Raw genomic sequence first — 18,255 nt, 5'->3', positions numbered from 1 at the left:
CTAGTTGCCTACCTGCCGACGTCCAGCGTCCCTAGCGTCGCATCGATTTCATCTTATCCCGCATACAAACTTTTGAACACCGTATTACGATGAAAAGACAGAATGTTCGGACTTTATCTTTAGTTGTTTGTACATTTACTTATTTATTGATCGGTGCGGCTGTTTTCGACGCCCTTGAATCGAAAGAGGAAAGTAGGCGAGATGAATTACTTAAAAGTATGTATTCCTCAAACCTAAGCTCTTTCTTTAATATCAATCACTGACAGCTTCCACAAGCGCTCTCAAGAGCAAATACAACATATCAGAAGACGATTATAGGATGATCGAACTCGTAATTACCGAATATAAGCCACACAAAGCGGGACCTCAATGGAAATTCGCGGGAGCATTTTATTTTGCTACTGTAGTGTTAGCTATGATCGGCTACGGTCACTCCACACCTGTAACAGCCGGCGGGAAGGCTTTCTGTATGGGATACGCCATGGTATTGTGCTAAAAAACTTATTAAAAAAGAAAATGGAATTTTTTCAAAATTATTTCAGGTCGGGATTCCTTTGGGTCTTGTTATGTTCCAAAGTATTGGTGAACGTTTGAACAAATTTGCTTCGGTTGTTATCCGACAAATAAAGAAATATTTGCATTGCAAAAAGATCGAAGCTACTGAAATGAATCTAATGTTTGCCACTGGAATGCTTTCTTCCATCATTATCACAACAGGAGCTGCGGTTTTTTCTAGATACGAGGGCTGGACATACTTTGATAGCTTTTATTACTGCTTTGTAACACTGACGACTATCGGATTTGGGGATTATGTTGCTTTGCAAAACGATAATGCCCTCAAAGACAAACCTGGTTATGTCGCTCTAAGTCTTGTTTTTATCTTATTTGGTTTAGCTGTGGTCGCTGCTAGTATTAATCTCTTGGTCCTTCGCTTCATGACAATGTAAGTATTTAAAACTAAGAAACTTAAAATGTTACCGACACTGTAATCACTTTTTATTATTTTAGGAACGCTGAAGACATCAGACGCGATGATCAAGACCTTCAGTCTTCCTCTCACCACGTTTTGACCCTGGATGGTGAAGTAATGGCCGTAAATGGGAAGCTACTAGCAGGCCACGCATTTGTAGGAGAACCCGGGGAAATCGACCAAATGTCAGTATGTTCATGTAATTGTCTCGGTCTTAACCACGGAGAGAACCAAGAACTGCTACTAGACACCAGCTATCATCCCTCGCAAACTGTTTTAGCTTCCAGTTTAAAAATAAAGCGAGCATCTGTGTGACATAATTTTAAACACAAATATAGTCTTCAGTAAACTTCCGAAACGACGAGTAACAGGTGTGCCGAACTTAAAATCGTACAGAGAGATTTTACAATTCCCAGTTTTTTAATGGCTCAGATATGTTTGTATGATCACTCTGTATATATCGCGTAGTAAATGTGATCGATGTACCTATTTGTTTTTTTTTGATATTTTTAGACCAATAATAATTGTTGTAATTAAATGTTAATTGGGTTAAACTCAATATACAATTCTATCAATGTTTTAATGTGATAATTGTAATTTTTATATGTACATTTTTTAGTAATTAAACGTTATTATAAAAGTTTGTTAAATTTTGGATTACTTCGCTATTGTAACCCTCTAAGACAGGTTTACCAACTTTGTAGCAACAACTCTCAAAAAGCGGTATTCTGTCGGTTTGGTACCAGACATTTTTAACCCCACTGTCCTCTAAGTCAAGTGTGTTCAACTGTAGGACCCCAAAGTGGAACAAGTGGCCATTTGTATGCACACATTGAACTGTCACAGGCTTCGGCAAAATTTTAACGTCCTGAAACACTCAAATAAATAAAAACATTATCCAATTTTAAACTTTTACCCCAAATTTCTGTTTAGCATATGACGCAGCCACTGTAAAAGTTTTCAAAAGGGAGCGTCCAAAAATTTGCTCATCTGTTACAGGTTCTTCAAATATATTTTTTACATCGGTTTCCACATGCGGTATGAAAATTGTATGAGGGTGGGATTTGGCGAATTGAATGTTTACAGCTAACACAATTTCTTTCAAAGGTGGTTAAAAATGTTGTTGCAACTTACGATAAATTCCCCTAACTGTGTAAATATTTTCCTCATTTAGAGTTATGGTAGGCTCTATTGGAAAAATATCAGGTAATTCGAGTTCTTTGGTTGGTTGGTCAGTGATGGCAGTTAAAGGCGATGTCGATGTTAAAAGAGTGTCTCCTTTTAATTCAAACTGGATCAGTTTTCCGTATTTTTCAAAATTGTATGAGAAATGTGTGTCGTCAATTATGAAACGATTTTTGACCAAATCCAAGTCACTGGTGTTTTCTATTAGTTGCAATAAATTTGATAACAGCAACTTACTAAAAATTAATAATTAATTTAAAATTTAAACATATACAATAAAATTACATCACTCTGGGTTGAGTTATGCCATAAACACGGGGAAAATTCCAAGCAGGTCTCTCAGGGTCCTTCAATTTCGGCAGCTTTTGTTGCTCTGCATCAAACACATGTGACGAAAGAATTATCTCCTTTACTTTGTTATCAATTTCTTTTTTAATTTTCAGTTCTGTGCTCTTAGGTAAATCTTCTTTAAGTTCCACAGTATTCGTTAAAATCTTAGCCTGCTTAAGGCCATCTAACAACACGTTGTTGTCTTTATAAGTGAGCAAAATTCTGTCATGCCAGTTTGGATGAGTGTTATCAAAAGCGATTGGTGGCGTCTTAAACCCCACAACTTCCACTCTAAAAAACTATTATTATCAATATTCAACAAAAATTCAAGCATTACTTTTCAAATTCATGTTTTTGCCTAAATGCTTCTTTCAAGACGTCCTCAGCTCTTACTACGGGAATGCCTTTCTCTAACAACTTTTTCTCAACTCTTGTATCTTCAATTTTTTTTATGCTTTTATTCGCCCATAGTTTCTTAAAGTGCCAACCGATATGTTGCTTGCAAAGTTGCTGAGAAAGCCGCATTTTGGTTCAGGGATCGTTCCAAGATAACCTCACTTTACAACTTAACCTCAAATCTGACACTTGACCTAACCTCCATTTGCATGAAAATCGGTCTGTTTTAAAGTAAATAAAAACACAAGTATTTTAACAAGTTTTATTGTTGGCCCTTGTTTTATATTTACATTATAAAAAATTAAATGGGGACAGATTAATAATATATAAGCCAATAAAACAACCGCTTTTTAATTAACTTTCCACTTAAATTAAGGCCCTTGAAAATAATAAGTTTTACTTTGGAAATCCTAACTTGAGGATTTTTTCATGATCCATAATTTTATCTAATTTGTCTAAATTATCCCACCACAGTTTAAGTCTGTGCTTGAGGATAAGATTAAACCAGGGCGTAAGAGTCCCTAGAGTTGGTAAATGCTGATCTAATTCATGTCTTGGGACATAACTAATTTCAGAGATTTCGTTTGGATTTGGATTTACAGGGACATCACCTTGGAAGAACAAGACATAATCAATCTCATGTTCACCCCATTCCCCATTTCCATCATCCTTATAGTGCACTCTTGTAATATAATCAAACTTCTCTAAAGGTAACTTATCTTTAGGTATCCCCAATTCAAATCCTAACCTCCTCTGAGCCGCCTTTTTCACGCCTAAAGCATCACATTCCTCTCCTTCACCTTCAATATCTACAATGGGGTGACTACAACACGAATTTGTGTACAATCCAGGGTATGTGATCTAAAAATTCACAATTAGATAAATCTTAACGAAAGAGAAAGCGTCCCACTTTTTCCTCTGAACGTCTTTGCAACAGCAAATCTCCATGACTGCTAAATAGAAACACACTGAAGGCCCTATGTAGCGGAATTTCCCCGTCTTTCTTCACTTGATGGCATTCTCTCTTAGAGGCATGCCCTATAACTTTGTCATTCTCATCAACAAGAAAGAGTTTCTCTTCAAGAGCAACTTCTTGACTCTTCTCAGCTTCACTTTTCTCTCCTTTGGTAGATTTGGCCCTCAATATAAAACTGTTTTGCAAGGTTCGATTTGCAGCTTTCTTTATAAAATTTCTAAAAGGTAGAGTCAGCATCATGATTATAACCAACACCCAAGACAGGTTTCTATCGTTAGCTCTATTCACATAGAAAACACATAACACTTTATTTACACCAGTTTTTAACTACAATCGTTCTACAGTAGTATAAATGTTGATGATTTTCTATTTTTTGCGAAATGAAATTGGTTAAATTGCAACACTAAAATGACAAACGTCAAACTATTATACGAGGCGTCAGTGGTTATGCAACTAACTATACAATTTTGCGATACGTAGTGCCTAAATAAATGCTTTTAGCCAGTGTCGTAGTTGAAAGATTTTCTGAGAGAAATGCAGGGGCGGCGCGCATGCTTCCATTTAGAACAAGCGCACGCCACAATTCCACTTTCTCTAAACTACTACGAAGTATTGGTTCAAATTTAAAATGCAGCGATTTAAAACTTTTGTTCTTTTCTTTATCACTTATTGGGGTGAGATAAATGTTTTATGGATGAAAGGATTTACAGTTTTCAATTAATCATTATTAAACAATAGATGTTTTGTGTATTTATTTATTTTTTGCTTAACTTGGTTATTGGGAAGGGTTTCACACGCGAATGGTTCCAATAAATTCAAGCTTTAACGCACCCTTTGAAGATAAATTTAGCTCGACGCATCTTCTAAACGTGACCTCAGAAAGAATGTAAATATTTAAAAAAAATCGATTTGTTTCAGAATTCAAGTTAAGTTCAGCCGTTCAAATAAATTACATTAAAGTTCCAAGTGCGGTGAAGAATGACTCAGGATCTCCGGTGATTCTAGATTGTAATTACTCAGTCAGACCTGATGATAGTGAATTAGTGGTCAAATGGTTGTTAAACGACGAAGTGGTGTACCAGTGGATACCACCACAAAAACCACAAAGTTTAGGGCGACTGAAAAATCGGGTTGATTTGAGTTACAAGGCGGTGACCGACGATCCGAAAAGTGTTTACAGAGCTATGAAAATTTGGAATCCTACTACAGACATTGCGGGGGAGTACCGATGTTTCGTGTCGACGTTCGCCGATGAAGATTTTAGTGTGAAGAATATGATAGTTTTTGGTAATTGTTGATAATTTTAATAGGGAGATTTTTTATTTTTCTAATCGTAGAACCTGAACGCTCCCTTGTTATCTTAAAGCAAGAATTTAACCACCAAAGTGTTAACTTTACTTGTTATGCTAATGAAGTATATCCAGCACCAAAATTAATTCTTTACAAGGACCGGACTGACGATTTTTACAATAAGTAGTAATGCGTGTGTTATGATACAACAAAAGATAAGAACAAATTTTAGAAATCCGCTTCAAACTCTTGAATGGAACACCAGTCGGCATCCAAATGGCCGCTTCTCTGTGTTTGTCGTTGCTCACGCAATGGTAGATTCTTTAGCTCCTGGAACTTTAATCCACTGCGAGTTGCGCATTCCTGGCACTGGTTATGTTAAGAAACGAAGTTTACTTTATTATCCAACAGGTATGGCACACAAATTTATTATCCATTAAATAAAAAATAATTTTATATTATTACAAACTAAGCTCAAACTGGATGTGGTGAGTTTTGTACATAAGTAATTTAAATTTGATCTTACAGATTTTTTTCAGGGAGAGTTTTAGACAGATGTAGCGCTCAACTCGTCTCGATTTTGTGTTTACTGATTTTAGCTTTCAGCATTTAATTGTGGATTTCTTAGGACGATAATAATTTATTATAATTGTGTTAACCTGGTGTTTATAGATGGCCCATTTGCGAAATCTACATCAAAAAACGCAAGTTTAAATTTTATGTATAAATCTGTGGTTTGAAGTTAAAAGCGCCAATGTCAAAATTGAGACATGTGAGAAAATTGCAACTAAAGCGCTTACATAAAAGAAAAAAATCTTTTTAATTACAGCTGAGAGGAAGTCCAAGTTTTACTCATAAACGTTATAATATCTTAAAAAAAAATTGATAGTGTATTTAAAATTAAAAATTAAAATATTTTGTAAAATGACATCGGCCCTCTCAGCTCCTTTTAGCTACTCGAATAATAGCAAATTAAAAACAATAATTTGGTTGGGCTGCACAGAAATTAGACAAAGAATGTGTTTTTTTTTAATTTTGATGTAATAGAGAAGGAAAAAATATGTTTCTTAATGTGTGTTGATGTTTGTTGTCGTCGTTAAATCGATCCTTGCTCGCCACTCATCTTTTCTGCCTTAAATTAATATTGCGGTTCTTGTAATTTATTGTCGCCCATGAAATTAGTGAAAAACATCACGCCCTTGTGACGTCCTATTTTACGAGTCGCTGTAATATGTTTAAAACCCATAAAACTTTAAGAGACTCAAAACTTTAGGTGTTAGACGGTGCCTTGCACCGTCCAATTTGTTTCATTGTTATTTCAGGTGTGAACTTGTATTTTTGTAAAATAGAAACCTCATGATTATTTATTAATAAATAAATAAAAAATGTATAAATATGGTAATAAAAATTCATACAATTACCCAATATTATTGTTACAATACACTATCGCTATGATTAGAAAGTTCCTCACGCGAGGCTTCAACCACTTGGCGTCTCATACTCGCCAGCTGTCTTAAATACGCACTGGGGGTACAAGAAGAGTGTCTCTTCGTGCGTCTGGGCAAACTTCCGTAGTCTGAGAAAGTGACAGAATTGCTTTCTAAACTTGTATCTTCATGATGATAAAAATCCCAAGGATTGTAAATGTTTTCGTCAGTAGCAGCAGCAATTTTTTCTTCTAATCTACGACAAGAATCTTCCAACAGTAACTCATACTTGTTGGTAAGTTCCAAATCATCTTCAGTTTGAATGCAGTTCGATTTTGTTGGTACCTCTTCAGTTTGACATTTAACATTTTTGAAAACTCGTCTTTTTCTCCTCCGTTTTTGTTCCACTAAACCATTAATAGAGACATGAACGTCGTATTCACGTTCCTGTTCCTGAACATGTGTCGCAGTTTTTGACAAATTGTTCATCAGAATTGTGGCTTCTTCCAAAAAATCTGACATGGCTTTCATCATTCGTTCATTTCGACAAGTTCCAGATTTATTAAAATGGACTTTCTTTGAGTTTGCCATATGATACTCCAGTGAATCTGGAAGTTCCTCTGGTTCCACGCTCCCCTCTGGGATGTGTTTCATAATTGATTTCAGTACCAAAGGCTCAATTAATGTTATACAATCGTCATTGTAGCATTTAGAATGAATTACATTAGGTTTGGCCATCTCTGGCACTTCTGGAGTAAAGACCTCGCATCTGTGGAGAGTCTCCTCTTGGTAACAAACCTGTGGTGCATTAATACTCGGAATGTTAACATAACTGACACGTTCTTGACACATTGGAATCGTAGAAGTGTTGGCAACAAAACTTTGAGAGTTGTCTTGTACTAAATCAAATACTAGACCTTCTTCTTGTTCGAGAATGTTACAAGATGCATGACGCAGTTTACTTTCGAGAGTCTCTTTCGAAGGCTCTAACGAGTTGTGGTTGCTGATTAAATCGGGAGTTGGAAAACAAACATTTGATTGGTCATCCAAACTATCATCAGAGACACTTTCGAGAATTTTCCGTCCGTTAATATAATTGTGCGAAATGTTAATATTGACTGAAGAAGTGTAAATTGGATTGGCAGTGTGAGGATTAAATATTTCCATTTTTGGTGGATCTTGTAAATATTTTGTGAAAGAAACACTCGATTGAGATTGGGCTTGAGTACCGCAACTTCTCGTCACAATAAACGCATTTTGCAAACTGTCAAGAAACGCACAACTGACTCCTTTGTCCTCCATCGGTAAAGCTTCAGTTGAAGTTTCAACATCTCGTACTTCGTACAACAAAGATTTCAAATCGTCGACATCAGTTGATGTTTCTTTGACTCTCAAAACGGGGAAAAGTTCAGTTTGTGTCTCCTCATTTCGAAATTTGTGTGCTTTGAGTGCTCTTCTTGTCAGTTCTTTTAACTGAAGACGAGCATTCGAACAAATACTTAACTCTTTTGGCGGTCCTGTAGGTAGATCAAAAGTATCAGTAGCAACCTCTTTTTTCTTGGTTTTGGCGTAAAGTCGATGAGTGACCGCGGCCACGATTTGGGATCGTGGTTTGATTGAAGTTCTTCGGATTGAATCGACTTTAGCCTCGACTTTAGGTTTGGTTTCTGAGACTATACCCTTATCATTTTTGGTTGGTTTGATTTTTCGTAAAGCTTCTTCCGAGCCGTATTTGCGAGTGGGTACTATGGGTTTTTTGAGGGGATGATCGATGCTGGATGTGCGTCGAAGACGGGATGGTTCGGGTTTGTTCGAGTCAGTGAAACTCATCACAGGGATGAGTTTCTCGGTGGTGTTGAAATTATCGTTAGACATTGGCTTCTGGAACTTGAGAGAAAAATTGCAAAAGAATAATGATGTAAGTATTTACTTACAAGTTGTAAAAATATGAAAATAGAAAATAAATGCTCAGTTGTATCAACATCATGATACTAAGATTAGCTTAATGTTTAAAGTTCAAACCGACTCACCTGACCTAAGCTGAGCAGCTCCCTAAGTCTTGCAATTTCAGCTCTTAATTCCCTGATGGTCTTCTCTTTCGGGTCTTCATTAACGACTGGAATGGACACAATTAGCTTGGCCCGTTGCCCAAACCTCAAAGTATTCACCGTCTCACTATAGCACTCGCTGGATGGAGAAATAGCTACAACAAACCAATAGATTCAAAAAGAGGTAACTTCTTCCCACTCACTCGCAATCATCACAGTGTCGGAGTTTCCTCCCAATGTGTCTTTTAATAGCCATGTCAGCACCGAATCCCTGAACGGAATAAACCTCCTTCTGATCCCCTTGGAGTTCTTGGCCGTGTCTTCGGCTGGAATTGAGAGCGGCGCCAGTCATTATATTTTTAGTCTTTTCACATAGTCACATACCCAAGGCCGAGATGACGTTACCCAAGGCCACTAAACTCTTGTTGATGTTAGCACCCTCTCGGAAACGGGAAGCGTTGTAGCACCTGTTTCCGGTCCGTTCACTTCCGGCTAAATCGACGAGGGTGAGTTTGATTTCGTCGAATTGTATAATGAAGACAGAGTGGCTGCGACTGGATTGAGGGTTGGTAAGGGTGGCACCCACACGACGGTTGCTGTTGCCTGTACTGAGGAGGCGAAGAAGAGTGCTGGAATCCAGTGCTGGGTGCGAAGACAAGCCTGGGAATTGGGTCAAAGTGGAATAAAAGAATTATGTAACTGGTGGATTCCCAGCAATGGTTTTGTGATGTGCAAACTGGGCGGAGAGGTGGTTATATAATAGTATGTGAGCAACAGAAAATTACAATAGACACAATAAATTAGTGGATTGATATCTTATGTAATAATGTAATTAAAAATGTATTTGGTGTAACGAGTTTCATAATTTTTGGAATGTGATTAAAAATTAGAGATATAAACCATACCTACATAAAAGTAAAAAGATTTTTTTTCTTTAAAACATTATTTTAAAGCTGCAATTTTAATAAATCGTACACACATTATGTATAGCTTCAAACAAAATGTAAAGTTGTTTTCAAGTTGTTATACAGGGACATTTTTTATTAGTATACATAGCCCTATGTATACAGTTAAAAAACCGGGTCAATTTCATAGTGTAAGCTTTTAGAGCGTACTATTTATTAAAATATTTAAAACTACAATTTTGTGTCAATGCAGACTGTTAATAGCCCTTACCCCCCTTAAACTATTTCTCCCTTGATACCCCACAAACATTTCAATTTTTTCTTCTTTAATGTACATTGTATCACAAATGGTATTAACTTTTTAAAGCTGCGATTACGGATACCTAAAGACTAGGATACGACACGATGTAAAACAAAACGTCCCCAAACTCGATAGTTCCGTTAGCGAGGCCAGATAGCGCAGTTGTTCCTTTCCCGTTCAAGTTTTAAGAGCAATGAAATAAAAAAAAATGGCTGTATTCACATAACGGTGAGCAAAACGCAAATAAAAAAAATATAGGCAGATAGAGCATTAAATTCTCAATAATAAGAGATAATGGTAATGCAAAAATTTTATTGAAAACTATATTTAAAAAAATTTCAAACATTTAGCAATTTGCGCCCCGTCTACGAATACGGTTAAATATACAAGAAAAATATAAAAAAGAAAGAATAAAATAATAAAAAGAGACAGAAAAATAATTTAAACCTAAACGCCTGAAGATAGAAATATGGTCTTTTTTGTAGGAAATTTAATACTCTACAACTTTGTTCCCTACACTTTTTTTGTATCTTTTACCATATTCGCAGCATTTCGCATGAAACGGAGCACAGATTTTAAATTTAATTTTTTTTTTCTCATATTTCTCGTGAAAAATTTCGTGAAATACAAAGGTCAACATTTCTGCATTTTTTTCCAAGCAATTAGTAAACTGGTTGAATTTAAATTATTTGAAAACAATTGGCAACTGAGACGATAAAACGCTCTAAGCGCCCTCTATTTTACTCCGCCGTACTACTTTTTTTGAGTCCAAAAAAATCAAACAATTTTGTATAGTCGTTTTCATATTAATGTGCATCGAAGTAGCTATTGACAGGGATTATTTTAAGTTGGCGACCATGCGAAAATTCAAACAAACCTGACCTCAATCCTTCCTAAAAATGTGTATCTCAGTTTTTGACGTAGCAAAAAATAATTAAAGCTAACAACGTAATTAACATAGGGTGGCAAACATAAAATTTTATGTCATTATACTCATTATTGATGTGAATAAATTTGTTCTGAATGACATTAATGACACTATTTGTGTGAATCGGCCTTTAAATTAAAGATGCATTTACAGCTCTACTGTAGTTCTTACTTGATGCACATTAATATGAAAAAGAGTATATCTTGTTTCGTCTCCTCGTATGTAGTTCTCCGTAGCTGCGATGTAAGTTTTAAGACTGACAGTTGACAAACTGACTTTAGTTTTGAATATTTTAACATCTAGAACCCTCTAAAAGCTTGAAATGTCAGTCGCCTATCTTATGAAATTGACCCGTTTTTTTTTAACTGTATATACAGAGAGCTATGTATATTAATAAAAAATGTCCCTGTACAATATTGCGACATGTAGGTAACATTTTAAATCAAATTTTTTCCTGACAATGTTTTTAACTTTTTCCATTAAAACAATTACTTATTACGTTTATTTTAATGTAAAACAAAATAACATTATGTACTATAGGTATAGAGTACTCTCTTCTTCTATAGAATAAGCCTTCTAGCATTCTTCTCATTTACCCGCTGCATAATCTTCCAATATTTTTACGTGTAAGAATAGCATGAATAAATAATTTTTCATAAATAATGTTCATATTAATCACCTGCTATTTAATAATAATGTAACATTCTTGATCAACAGACCATAAACTATGAAGACACTCTGTAATAGTTAATGTATTAACCGGATAATAAAATCCAGTTTTACAAGTACTTATTATAGTGGATAATTAATTAGTAAACTGACATAAGAAAATTTTATTTCAAGACAAAAAGTTTCCTTCTCTTAATTGTGTTCAGTGAAGATAGTAAGGTTTAATTATTTTTCTTTCAATCACTTCGACTTTTGTTTGTTTGCTTATAATAATTGTTTATACTATGAGTGAGATAAAAGTATCATCACAGCACCTACGAGTTATGCTCTAGCCCACGTATGATTTATAAAAATTCTGCAACTGATCTGGGCAAAATCATACTTTTATTCAAAATCAGGACCTGAAAAAGATTCTTTTCGTCCAATTATTTGGTAGTAATAATAAAATGTGTAAAAAAGTTGACATTTATTATCTTCAGGATTTTTTACATTACACCAACGTAATAACGGGTGTTTTATAAAATTTGTCGTCAAAGTTATCCATGACAGTTTGACTGTGAGCAAACCATCGTATTGAAAGTTATTAATCTGACATTTCGCCGGACGTATTAAAAATTGTGGTCCGTTCATAACACACTTATATCAACGCCAAATTTATATAAACACTCGTCAGTATGTTTGGAAATATGAGTGTGTAAATTGGATACAAAATATTTATAAGAAAGCAATATGCTTGTCACGCTTTGCTTGTGTCATTCGCTTGTCTAGTAAAAAAAAATACATATGGAACAGACACAATAATCTATAAGTTTTTTTTTATATAGAGAATGTAAACTTTTCAGTATATATACATTGGCGTACACGGAATTTTGGACATCAAATTCATGACAGTTCAAAAAATGGCAATGTAAGCCACGCTTTATTGTCATTATAATTGACGTTTAAAACTAAAATGTGAAAGTTTTAGTTGAAATTTATTGTTGAGGTCGATTTTCCGAAACAATAATGCCAGCAATACATGTTTTTATATAAGATCAATAAACAAAGACAAAAATTGCAAAAACCGAAAGTGAGGTTAGTTGCCTAAGGCCCGTTGTACATTTGTACATTACATTTTTCAGTCAAATGACAAATCGTCCGAAATTCCGCGTCCGCCAGTGTATGATTAATTATCTACTTAATTAATTTTATTAATAACACAAACAAAATAAACTTGGTTTTGTCTGTAAATGTAAAAAGAAGCCATTTTGAATTGATAAAAACAAACAATTGTTTTCATTACCTTGTACGTAAGGTCCTTTCTTCGGATGTTGCCTTATCCTCAGTGCGCACGTGTCATCCTTATGCAGCAAATCCCTTACTTTCTCATTGTATATCTCTAAATAACTATAAACAACATTTATTTCAATTTAAAAATAAATTAAAATAACTCGCGTGACTTTCGCTACCGGCAAACTCCGCGCACCAATGATCACTGTCTGAAATTTAGCTACAACACACTTTAACTTGTCAGAGAGTTGTAAAAGTAATAAGTAAATAGTGATAAAGTTGCACGAAAGCTTCCTCGGCCCTCGACGTAACAATAATTAATTGTTCATATCTTATAAGACAACTCAATTCCCGTCGCGAGTGAATTATGGTGGATGCGCTGGGTTAGAACGACAGTGAGCTAAAACAAATCAAAGTTGGGCAATTTCGAGTAGTAATTTAAACTAAACGCGTAGGTTTTGGACCAGTCCTGGTCGATAAACAATCATCCTTGCATGTGTGAAGTGTGAGAAACGCCGCTGTTGGGCCTTGATAACGGCAGTTATATAGGATTAGATCTGGTGGTGATAATAAGTATATTAAACGTTACTTCTGTTTAAAGAAAATAAGCACTCCAAACTACTTAAAATCGGTACAAAGTGAGCTAACTAAAACGATATGTACGTATGCTAAAGATTTTCGTTACTTAGTACTCGACGTTAGATAAAATTAAAGTATCTCATAAAACGTAATCGTCATGAGCCGTATGTGAGTCACGCACACAAACCACTATATAGGTGAAGTCTTTTTTTTATAGACGGAAATCACTAAGACACAATTTTGCTGAGAAAATTGGTAGCCGCAAGTTTTGTTTTTCTTCCTAGAAATTTTGTTAAAAAATTATAAATTATATTAAATGTCCTCAAAAATTTGAATGTTAAAAATTCTGTGTACCTGTTGACATTGAAAGCGTTATAATCGAATACCTAAAGACAGACATCACTATAACATTGATAAAAGCACACTGCAAGTAAAATCTAGCAAAAATGAGTTTGCTACAAAAACTTTAATGTCTATACAAAAGAATGTTATTTTGTATAAAGATACAGGCCGATATTATAAAGATTTTGTATAATTTATTGAAATGAGCTCAAAGTTGTTACAAGCTCTAAGTTCTTTTTCAGTTTTAGTTTCAAAATTCTTACTTTTTTAACTCGTTTTTCAAAAACGGTGCAACCAGACATTTTAATTCAATTGCGTTGCTTCTTATTTATGTTTATTTTAAACAAAAACATGATTAACCCGTCACACCAAACTTTTATTTAAAACACAACGCGTTTCAACCACAAAGTGGTCATCCTCAGGTGAGAATAAAACTAAACCATAGAGTTTACTCTCGCGTTGTGTTTTAAATAAAAGTTTGGTGTGACGGGTTAATCGTGTTTTTGTTCATCGTTTCCATACCAAGAAAATCCAAGAAGAAATATTTTTATATTTTCGTCAATTCGGTAAATTCTAGAATGTTTACCAAAACTGCATTACCAATTGCGTTTAAATTTTAACGGTGGTCTTTTTCTGACTTCAGATAATACAAAAAAAAAATACACTTTTCATCTACAAATTTTCAAAAACTGTTAATGGTATCGAATTTGTCCTCCTTTTTGTGTTTTCGTCTCTGGTTTATTTTCTTATAGGATTTTTTGCTGATGTTTAATTTGCTTGGTTATCTGCAAATTTCCCATTTACCCACATGTGTTGTGTTTTTATTTTTTTGTAAGTACTTCAAATAAAAAAATTCTGATAAATATCGAAAAATATAGTTTAATTCAGGTAGAAATTATATGGGTGTTTTTTTTTTTTTAATTTTGCGTCAAAGCTACCCATGAAAGTTTGATTGTGAACGATCCAACGTATTGTCAGACATATTAAAAATTGTGGTCCGTTCACAACACATTTATATCACCGCCAACTATGACGCCAAATTTAAATATACACCCTTTATTAAACATGTATCGTTTTAGTGAAGTCACTCTACAATTTTTATTAATATTTTTTTATAATGAATTTATTTCAAACAGTTTCATTTATTAGCAAACTACCTGCAAGTTACTTTTGTCTTGTCCATTTCATTCCCCACAGCACTTTCTTGCAAATAGTCGAATACCTTTTGACACAATTTTGGCGTAACCCCTGGATCATGCGGAAACCCCATCATGGTATGCGTCTTTCCGGACGAACTTTGTCCATACGCCAAAACGCATGAGTGATTTCTCCTTTTGATCGCTTTACTGATGACATTTTCAACAGCCTGGAACACCTGACGGGCCATAAAAGCACCCTTTAATCTTTCCATACCAGAATTTATAGCCTTCGAACAAAAATAGTGACCAATTAGGCGGCGATGCACCCAATTGGCCAACAAAAAGAAGTAAATACGTACATCATCCTGTGTGGAATTCTCATGCAAGCAGAAGTCGAAGGTGAATCTTCTGATGCGCTTGCGACTGTCGCCGGCATTCTGTTCGAGTACCTGTAGATATAATTAGATCAAAGGATGCCTTGAAATGCGTCAAATTAAAGATGAAAATGAATGAATTTGACGTTGGGAACGATGTTGTGGGCTTGTCTGTCGCTTTCAGATGGTATCACCTGCGAAGGGACAGTCGTAAATTCGAGGATGCACCACAAGACACGTGTTGAGAAGACGTTTACCACAACGTTTACATCTCAAAACAAACCGTTTGTTTTGCTGTTGAGTTCTGATCGTTGATAAGTGAAGCTTTTATTATAATTGTTTCTAAGGAGGGAAGAGAATGATTGGGACAATTTAACTTGGAGATGCTGCTATCTACTGTTATGATAATTGCTTCAAAATAGCTACATAAATAAGCATTTACAGTTTATTTAAAAAAAGTGTTTAATTTGTAAATTGTGCAAAAAAATAATAAACAGTCGCAAAACTAAATTACGTAAGCACAAGTTTTTGTTTTCAATAAATTAATTTTTCAGTATTTCAGTGCAATTTATTACTTATTACTTAGTGCAAAAGCATAAACATTAGGAAGGAAAAAGTACGAGTATAGGTGTACATAAAGCAAATTCCAAAAACATCCAAATAAAAGTTCCGTCAAGTTGTCCCACTGATTTATTGACAAAAAAAATTAAAATTTTATTTCCAACTACATTAGTGATTACTGTAAACGTATTCCTAAGAAAATGTTTAGTTTATATAGTTAGTTTATATCTTTGTATTTATGTTTCACCTGAAGATTTTTATTTTTAGATGACTGTTTAATCTTTCACATTTTCTTATACTTCTCTTGGAATGTATTAGAATTAGGTTTAACTTTGGTTGTAGTCTTACGAATATAAAACATTTTTTGATCACCAGCGTAAACGTAAATGCTCAAAATCGTAGGCCACACCTTTAATAATTATTATTATTTATGTTATAGTAACAATAACATAAGAGTAAATGTAGCAAGAAATTTTGCCACGTGAAAAGTTTATTTACTTAGTTAAAAAAATACTATGAATAAGAATTTTTTGAATTAAGTACCTACCTACTGAAAAACTATTTTTGATTCGATTTTGATAAAAAAATTATATTATTTTAGCAGTTTCAGTCAACAATGCTAATTAAACACTCTCATACAGATTGTCCTAGCAAAAACTTTCTCAACGTCTGTTATAATAAATTGACCAAAGTCAAAAATCAAAATATGTAAAAGTAAAAATATCCCCACAGGGGATAAAAATATCGGTCAGGTATATTTGCATCTAAATAAACCAAATCTGTGACTTGAAAAAAAAAATTATACCATGCATTCAATAAATTTCGGTTCAAAGTCACTTGACTTTGAAATTAAGTTGGCAACACCGAATTATTGTTACAGATTGTGTAAGACGGCGGCTAAGCCAGTGGCCGCCCCTCGAGAATAAATGACAATTAACGATAAGGTATAAGCTATAATTATGTTACCAACATAATTTCAAAGACACTTTGATCGGAAATTTATTTGAAAGTATTAAGAATACTAAGATTGACGTTTATGATTATTTTTAGTTTGTATTCCTCTAGTGATTATTGATTTTAATTGCTAAATCAGGCCACAGTCTCAGCTGAAATACCATGTATTGCAATTAAATCTAGTGCTCTGAGGAGAACAATAATAAATATGCAACCTTTTTTCCTACACTAAAATACACAAATGCCAGTGTGTATCAATTTCGTAATTTTCAGAAAATTAAAAATACATTGTCTTTCTGTGGATTAATAAAGGAATATTACCACAAAATATCAAAATAGTTTTACCTTATATTCTCACAAAACTATCAAATGTGAGTTGGCAATAGCAATCATTTATATTTTTGCATTTCTATAATGATTGTTTTGGCAAGAATATTAGTCAAATTTGTCATTCTTAAAAAAAATGCTGATTAAAAACTGTTTATTATCTTATTTAGACGTTGTTACATTTTAAAATAAAAATAAAACAAAAATAAACAGTTTCAGCTCGCTCGAGTCTGCAATTATGACACTAATCATCTGATGTTCTTGTTTTACCAAACAGAAATAGACTCTCATTAAAACAATGTCACTTCTTATCTTTACAACATAGTCCCTTTTTTCAGAATGTTTATTCGACCCAACCTATTTTATAATTAGAATTGTGAGTAAACCGATTTTAATTTTAGAATCGCAATGCATCATTCACTTTATCTTAATTAAAATAAATCACATGTTAATCCGGCGACAAGTGTAAAGTGGCTCTCGAACAAACTCTTCCGCTAATTACCTTGATATTCGTCACGGCCACAGTTTTCCCATCGTTCTCAACTTCCAAAATCGTAGAGGAATTGCCCTCAAACTCTCTGTAAACAAAATGAGACTTGTAACATGTAAACAAATTCCTGCTGAGAATAAAGCGTGCAAAGAGAATAAGAACAAGAAGTGAAGAGAAGTCGACATAAACAACACGGTGAGCTTGAGAAAGAGTGCACTGACTTTTTGCACTGCTGCCTCTAAATTTAGACGTTTCCGTGGGATATGCTGCACACGTGACCGGTGTTCTTTGTTTACTCTTCCCGACAAACCCTTAACACCACATCCCTCCCAAAAATATCAAGAGTAGGAACACAATTTTTAGAATCTAACTGTTCACAATTTAACAGAATATTACTCGTAAAAACATTTATAATAAAAATTTTCAAAATTTTCAAACTAAGCATCAAAAAGTAATTCATAATATATAGATTAAGTAACTTTACTTTTCTTTAAAGAATGTCTTATTCAGCTAGTTTGAGTGCTCATTATTATAACTATCACAAAAATCAAAATTTTGAATTTAGTTTTTGAGAAACATACCTCCGAGAGAGTGGCCGCACTCGTACTCCAACCTTCAGATGAGTCATCTTCTTTCAGAACACTTATACACACTGACACAGCCGACATCTGGATCGACTCCAGCCTCCCGCCAGTGTCGCGTTGTATCTATATTTGAATTTTCTATTTCCAAAACGGTTCAAATCGAATATTTATCAGGAAAAATTGTGGTAATTATTGTTGGCTAGTTGGTGTT

The 18,255-nt window shown here is 34.2% G+C and overlaps 5 protein-coding genes across 5 annotated transcripts; 2 read left to right on the top strand and 3 right to left on the bottom strand.

The window, feature by feature from the left end:
- Positions 1–36: 36 nt before the first annotated feature.
- Positions 37–1,478, top strand: LOC123010829 (two pore potassium channel protein sup-9). Its single transcript, XM_044407974.1, has 4 exons — positions 37–216; positions 267–484; positions 543–943; positions 1,009–1,478. The coding sequence occupies exons 1-4, from the start codon at positions 90–92 to the stop codon at positions 1,283–1,285; spliced, it is 1,023 nt and encodes a 340-aa protein (XP_044263909.1). The 5' UTR covers positions 37–89; the 3' UTR covers positions 1,286–1,478.
- A 63-nt stretch (positions 1,479–1,541) lies between these two features.
- On the bottom strand, positions 1,542–3,074 carry LOC123010462 (39S ribosomal protein L37, mitochondrial). The gene is made up of 5 exons (XM_044407368.1): positions 2,823–3,074; positions 2,441–2,776; positions 2,105–2,391; positions 1,887–2,056; positions 1,542–1,838 (listed from the first exon to the last, which is right to left on the bottom strand). The coding sequence occupies exons 1-5, from the start codon at positions 3,008–3,010 to the stop codon at positions 1,593–1,595; spliced, it is 1,227 nt and encodes a 408-aa protein (XP_044263303.1). The 5' UTR covers positions 3,011–3,074; the 3' UTR covers positions 1,542–1,592.
- Positions 3,075–3,129: 55 nt separating this feature from the next.
- On the bottom strand, positions 3,130–4,317 carry LOC123010464 (isopentenyl-diphosphate Delta-isomerase 1). The gene is made up of 2 exons (XM_044407370.1): positions 3,792–4,317; positions 3,130–3,742 (listed from the first exon to the last, which is right to left on the bottom strand). Exons 1-2 carry the CDS (start codon positions 4,095–4,097, stop codon positions 3,278–3,280), a joined length of 771 nt encoding a protein of 256 aa, XP_044263305.1. The 5' UTR covers positions 4,098–4,317; the 3' UTR covers positions 3,130–3,277.
- A 107-nt stretch (positions 4,318–4,424) lies between these two features.
- On the top strand, positions 4,425–6,528 carry LOC123010463. Its single transcript, XM_044407369.1, has 6 exons — positions 4,425–4,531; positions 4,776–5,144; positions 5,195–5,330; positions 5,380–5,558; positions 5,621–5,635; positions 5,687–6,528. The coding sequence occupies exons 1-6, from the start codon at positions 4,486–4,488 to the stop codon at positions 5,758–5,760; spliced, it is 819 nt and encodes a 272-aa protein (XP_044263304.1). The 5' UTR covers positions 4,425–4,485; the 3' UTR covers positions 5,761–6,528.
- On the bottom strand, positions 6,483–18,154 carry LOC123010461 (kinesin-like protein klp-20). Its single transcript, XM_044407367.1, has 9 exons — positions 18,042–18,154; positions 17,473–17,548; positions 15,114–15,203; positions 14,773–14,990; positions 12,708–12,811; positions 9,007–9,282; positions 8,826–8,948; positions 8,605–8,777; positions 6,483–8,461 (listed from the first exon to the last, which is right to left on the bottom strand). The coding sequence occupies exons 1-9, from the start codon at positions 18,086–18,088 to the stop codon at positions 6,581–6,583; spliced, it is 2,988 nt and encodes a 995-aa protein (XP_044263302.1). The 5' UTR covers positions 18,089–18,154; the 3' UTR covers positions 6,483–6,580.
- Between the last annotated feature and the right edge of the window lie 101 nt (positions 18,155–18,255).

This window comes from Tribolium madens, unplaced genomic scaffold (genome assembly GCF_015345945.1).
Source record: "Tribolium madens isolate multiple individuals breed KSU strain unplaced genomic scaffold, Tmad_KSU_1.1 Scaffold_91;HRSCAF=231;Tcas5.2_LG7, whole genome shotgun sequence".
Taxonomy (NCBI): domain Eukaryota; kingdom Metazoa; phylum Arthropoda; class Insecta; order Coleoptera; family Tenebrionidae; genus Tribolium; species Tribolium madens.
This window is presented reverse-complemented; position numbering and strand designations above follow the sequence as displayed.

Bases quoted from the DNA above. Each gene is read 5' to 3' on its own strand.
- LOC123010464 (XM_044407370.1), bottom strand. From the start codon at position 4,097: ATGATGCTGACTCTACCTTTTAGAAATTTTATAAAGAAAGCTGCAAAT. The intron at 3,743-3,791 runs GTGGGACGCTTT...GTGAATTTTTAG, and splicing joins AAAGACGTTCAGAGGAAAAA to ATCACATACCCTGGATTGTA.
- LOC123010829 (XM_044407974.1), top strand. From the start codon at position 90: ATGAAAAGACAGAATGTTCGGACTTTATCTTTAGTTGTTTGTACATTT. The intron at 217-266 runs GTATGTATTCCT...AATCACTGACAG, and splicing joins GCGAGATGAATTACTTAAAA to CTTCCACAAGCGCTCTCAAG. The intron at 944-1,008 runs GTAAGTATTTAA...TTATTATTTTAG, and splicing joins GTCCTTCGCTTCATGACAAT to GAACGCTGAAGACATCAGAC.
- LOC123010461 (XM_044407367.1), bottom strand. From the start codon at position 18,088: ATGACTCATCTGAAGGTTGGAGTACGAGTGCGGCCACTCTCTCGGAG. The intron at 15,204-17,472 runs GTAATTAGCGGA...TTATATCTACAG, and splicing joins TGGCCGTGACGAATATCAAG to GTACTCGAACAGAATGCCGG. The intron at 14,991-15,113 runs GTACGTATTTAC...ATGGCCCGTCAG, and splicing joins AGAATTCCACACAGGATGAT to GTGTTCCAGGCTGTTGAAAA.
- LOC123010463 (XM_044407369.1), top strand. From the start codon at position 4,486: ATGCAGCGATTTAAAACTTTTGTTCTTTTCTTTATCACTTATTGGG. The intron at 4,532-4,775 runs GTGAGATAAATG...GATTTGTTTCAG, and splicing joins TTTCTTTATCACTTATTGGG to AATTCAAGTTAAGTTCAGCC. The intron at 5,331-5,379 runs GTAGTAATGCGT...AACAAATTTTAG, and splicing joins ACTGACGATTTTTACAATAA to AAATCCGCTTCAAACTCTTG.
- LOC123010462 (XM_044407368.1), bottom strand. From the start codon at position 3,010: ATGCGGCTTTCTCAGCAACTTTGCAAGCAACATATCGGTTGGCACTTT. The intron at 2,777-2,822 runs GTAATGCTTGAA...ATAGTTTTTTAG, and splicing joins CAAAAACATGAATTTGAAAA to AGTGGAAGTTGTGGGGTTTA. The intron at 2,057-2,104 runs GTAAGTTGCAAC...AAATTGTGTTAG, and splicing joins CACAGTTAGGGGAATTTATC to CTGTAAACATTCAATTCGCC.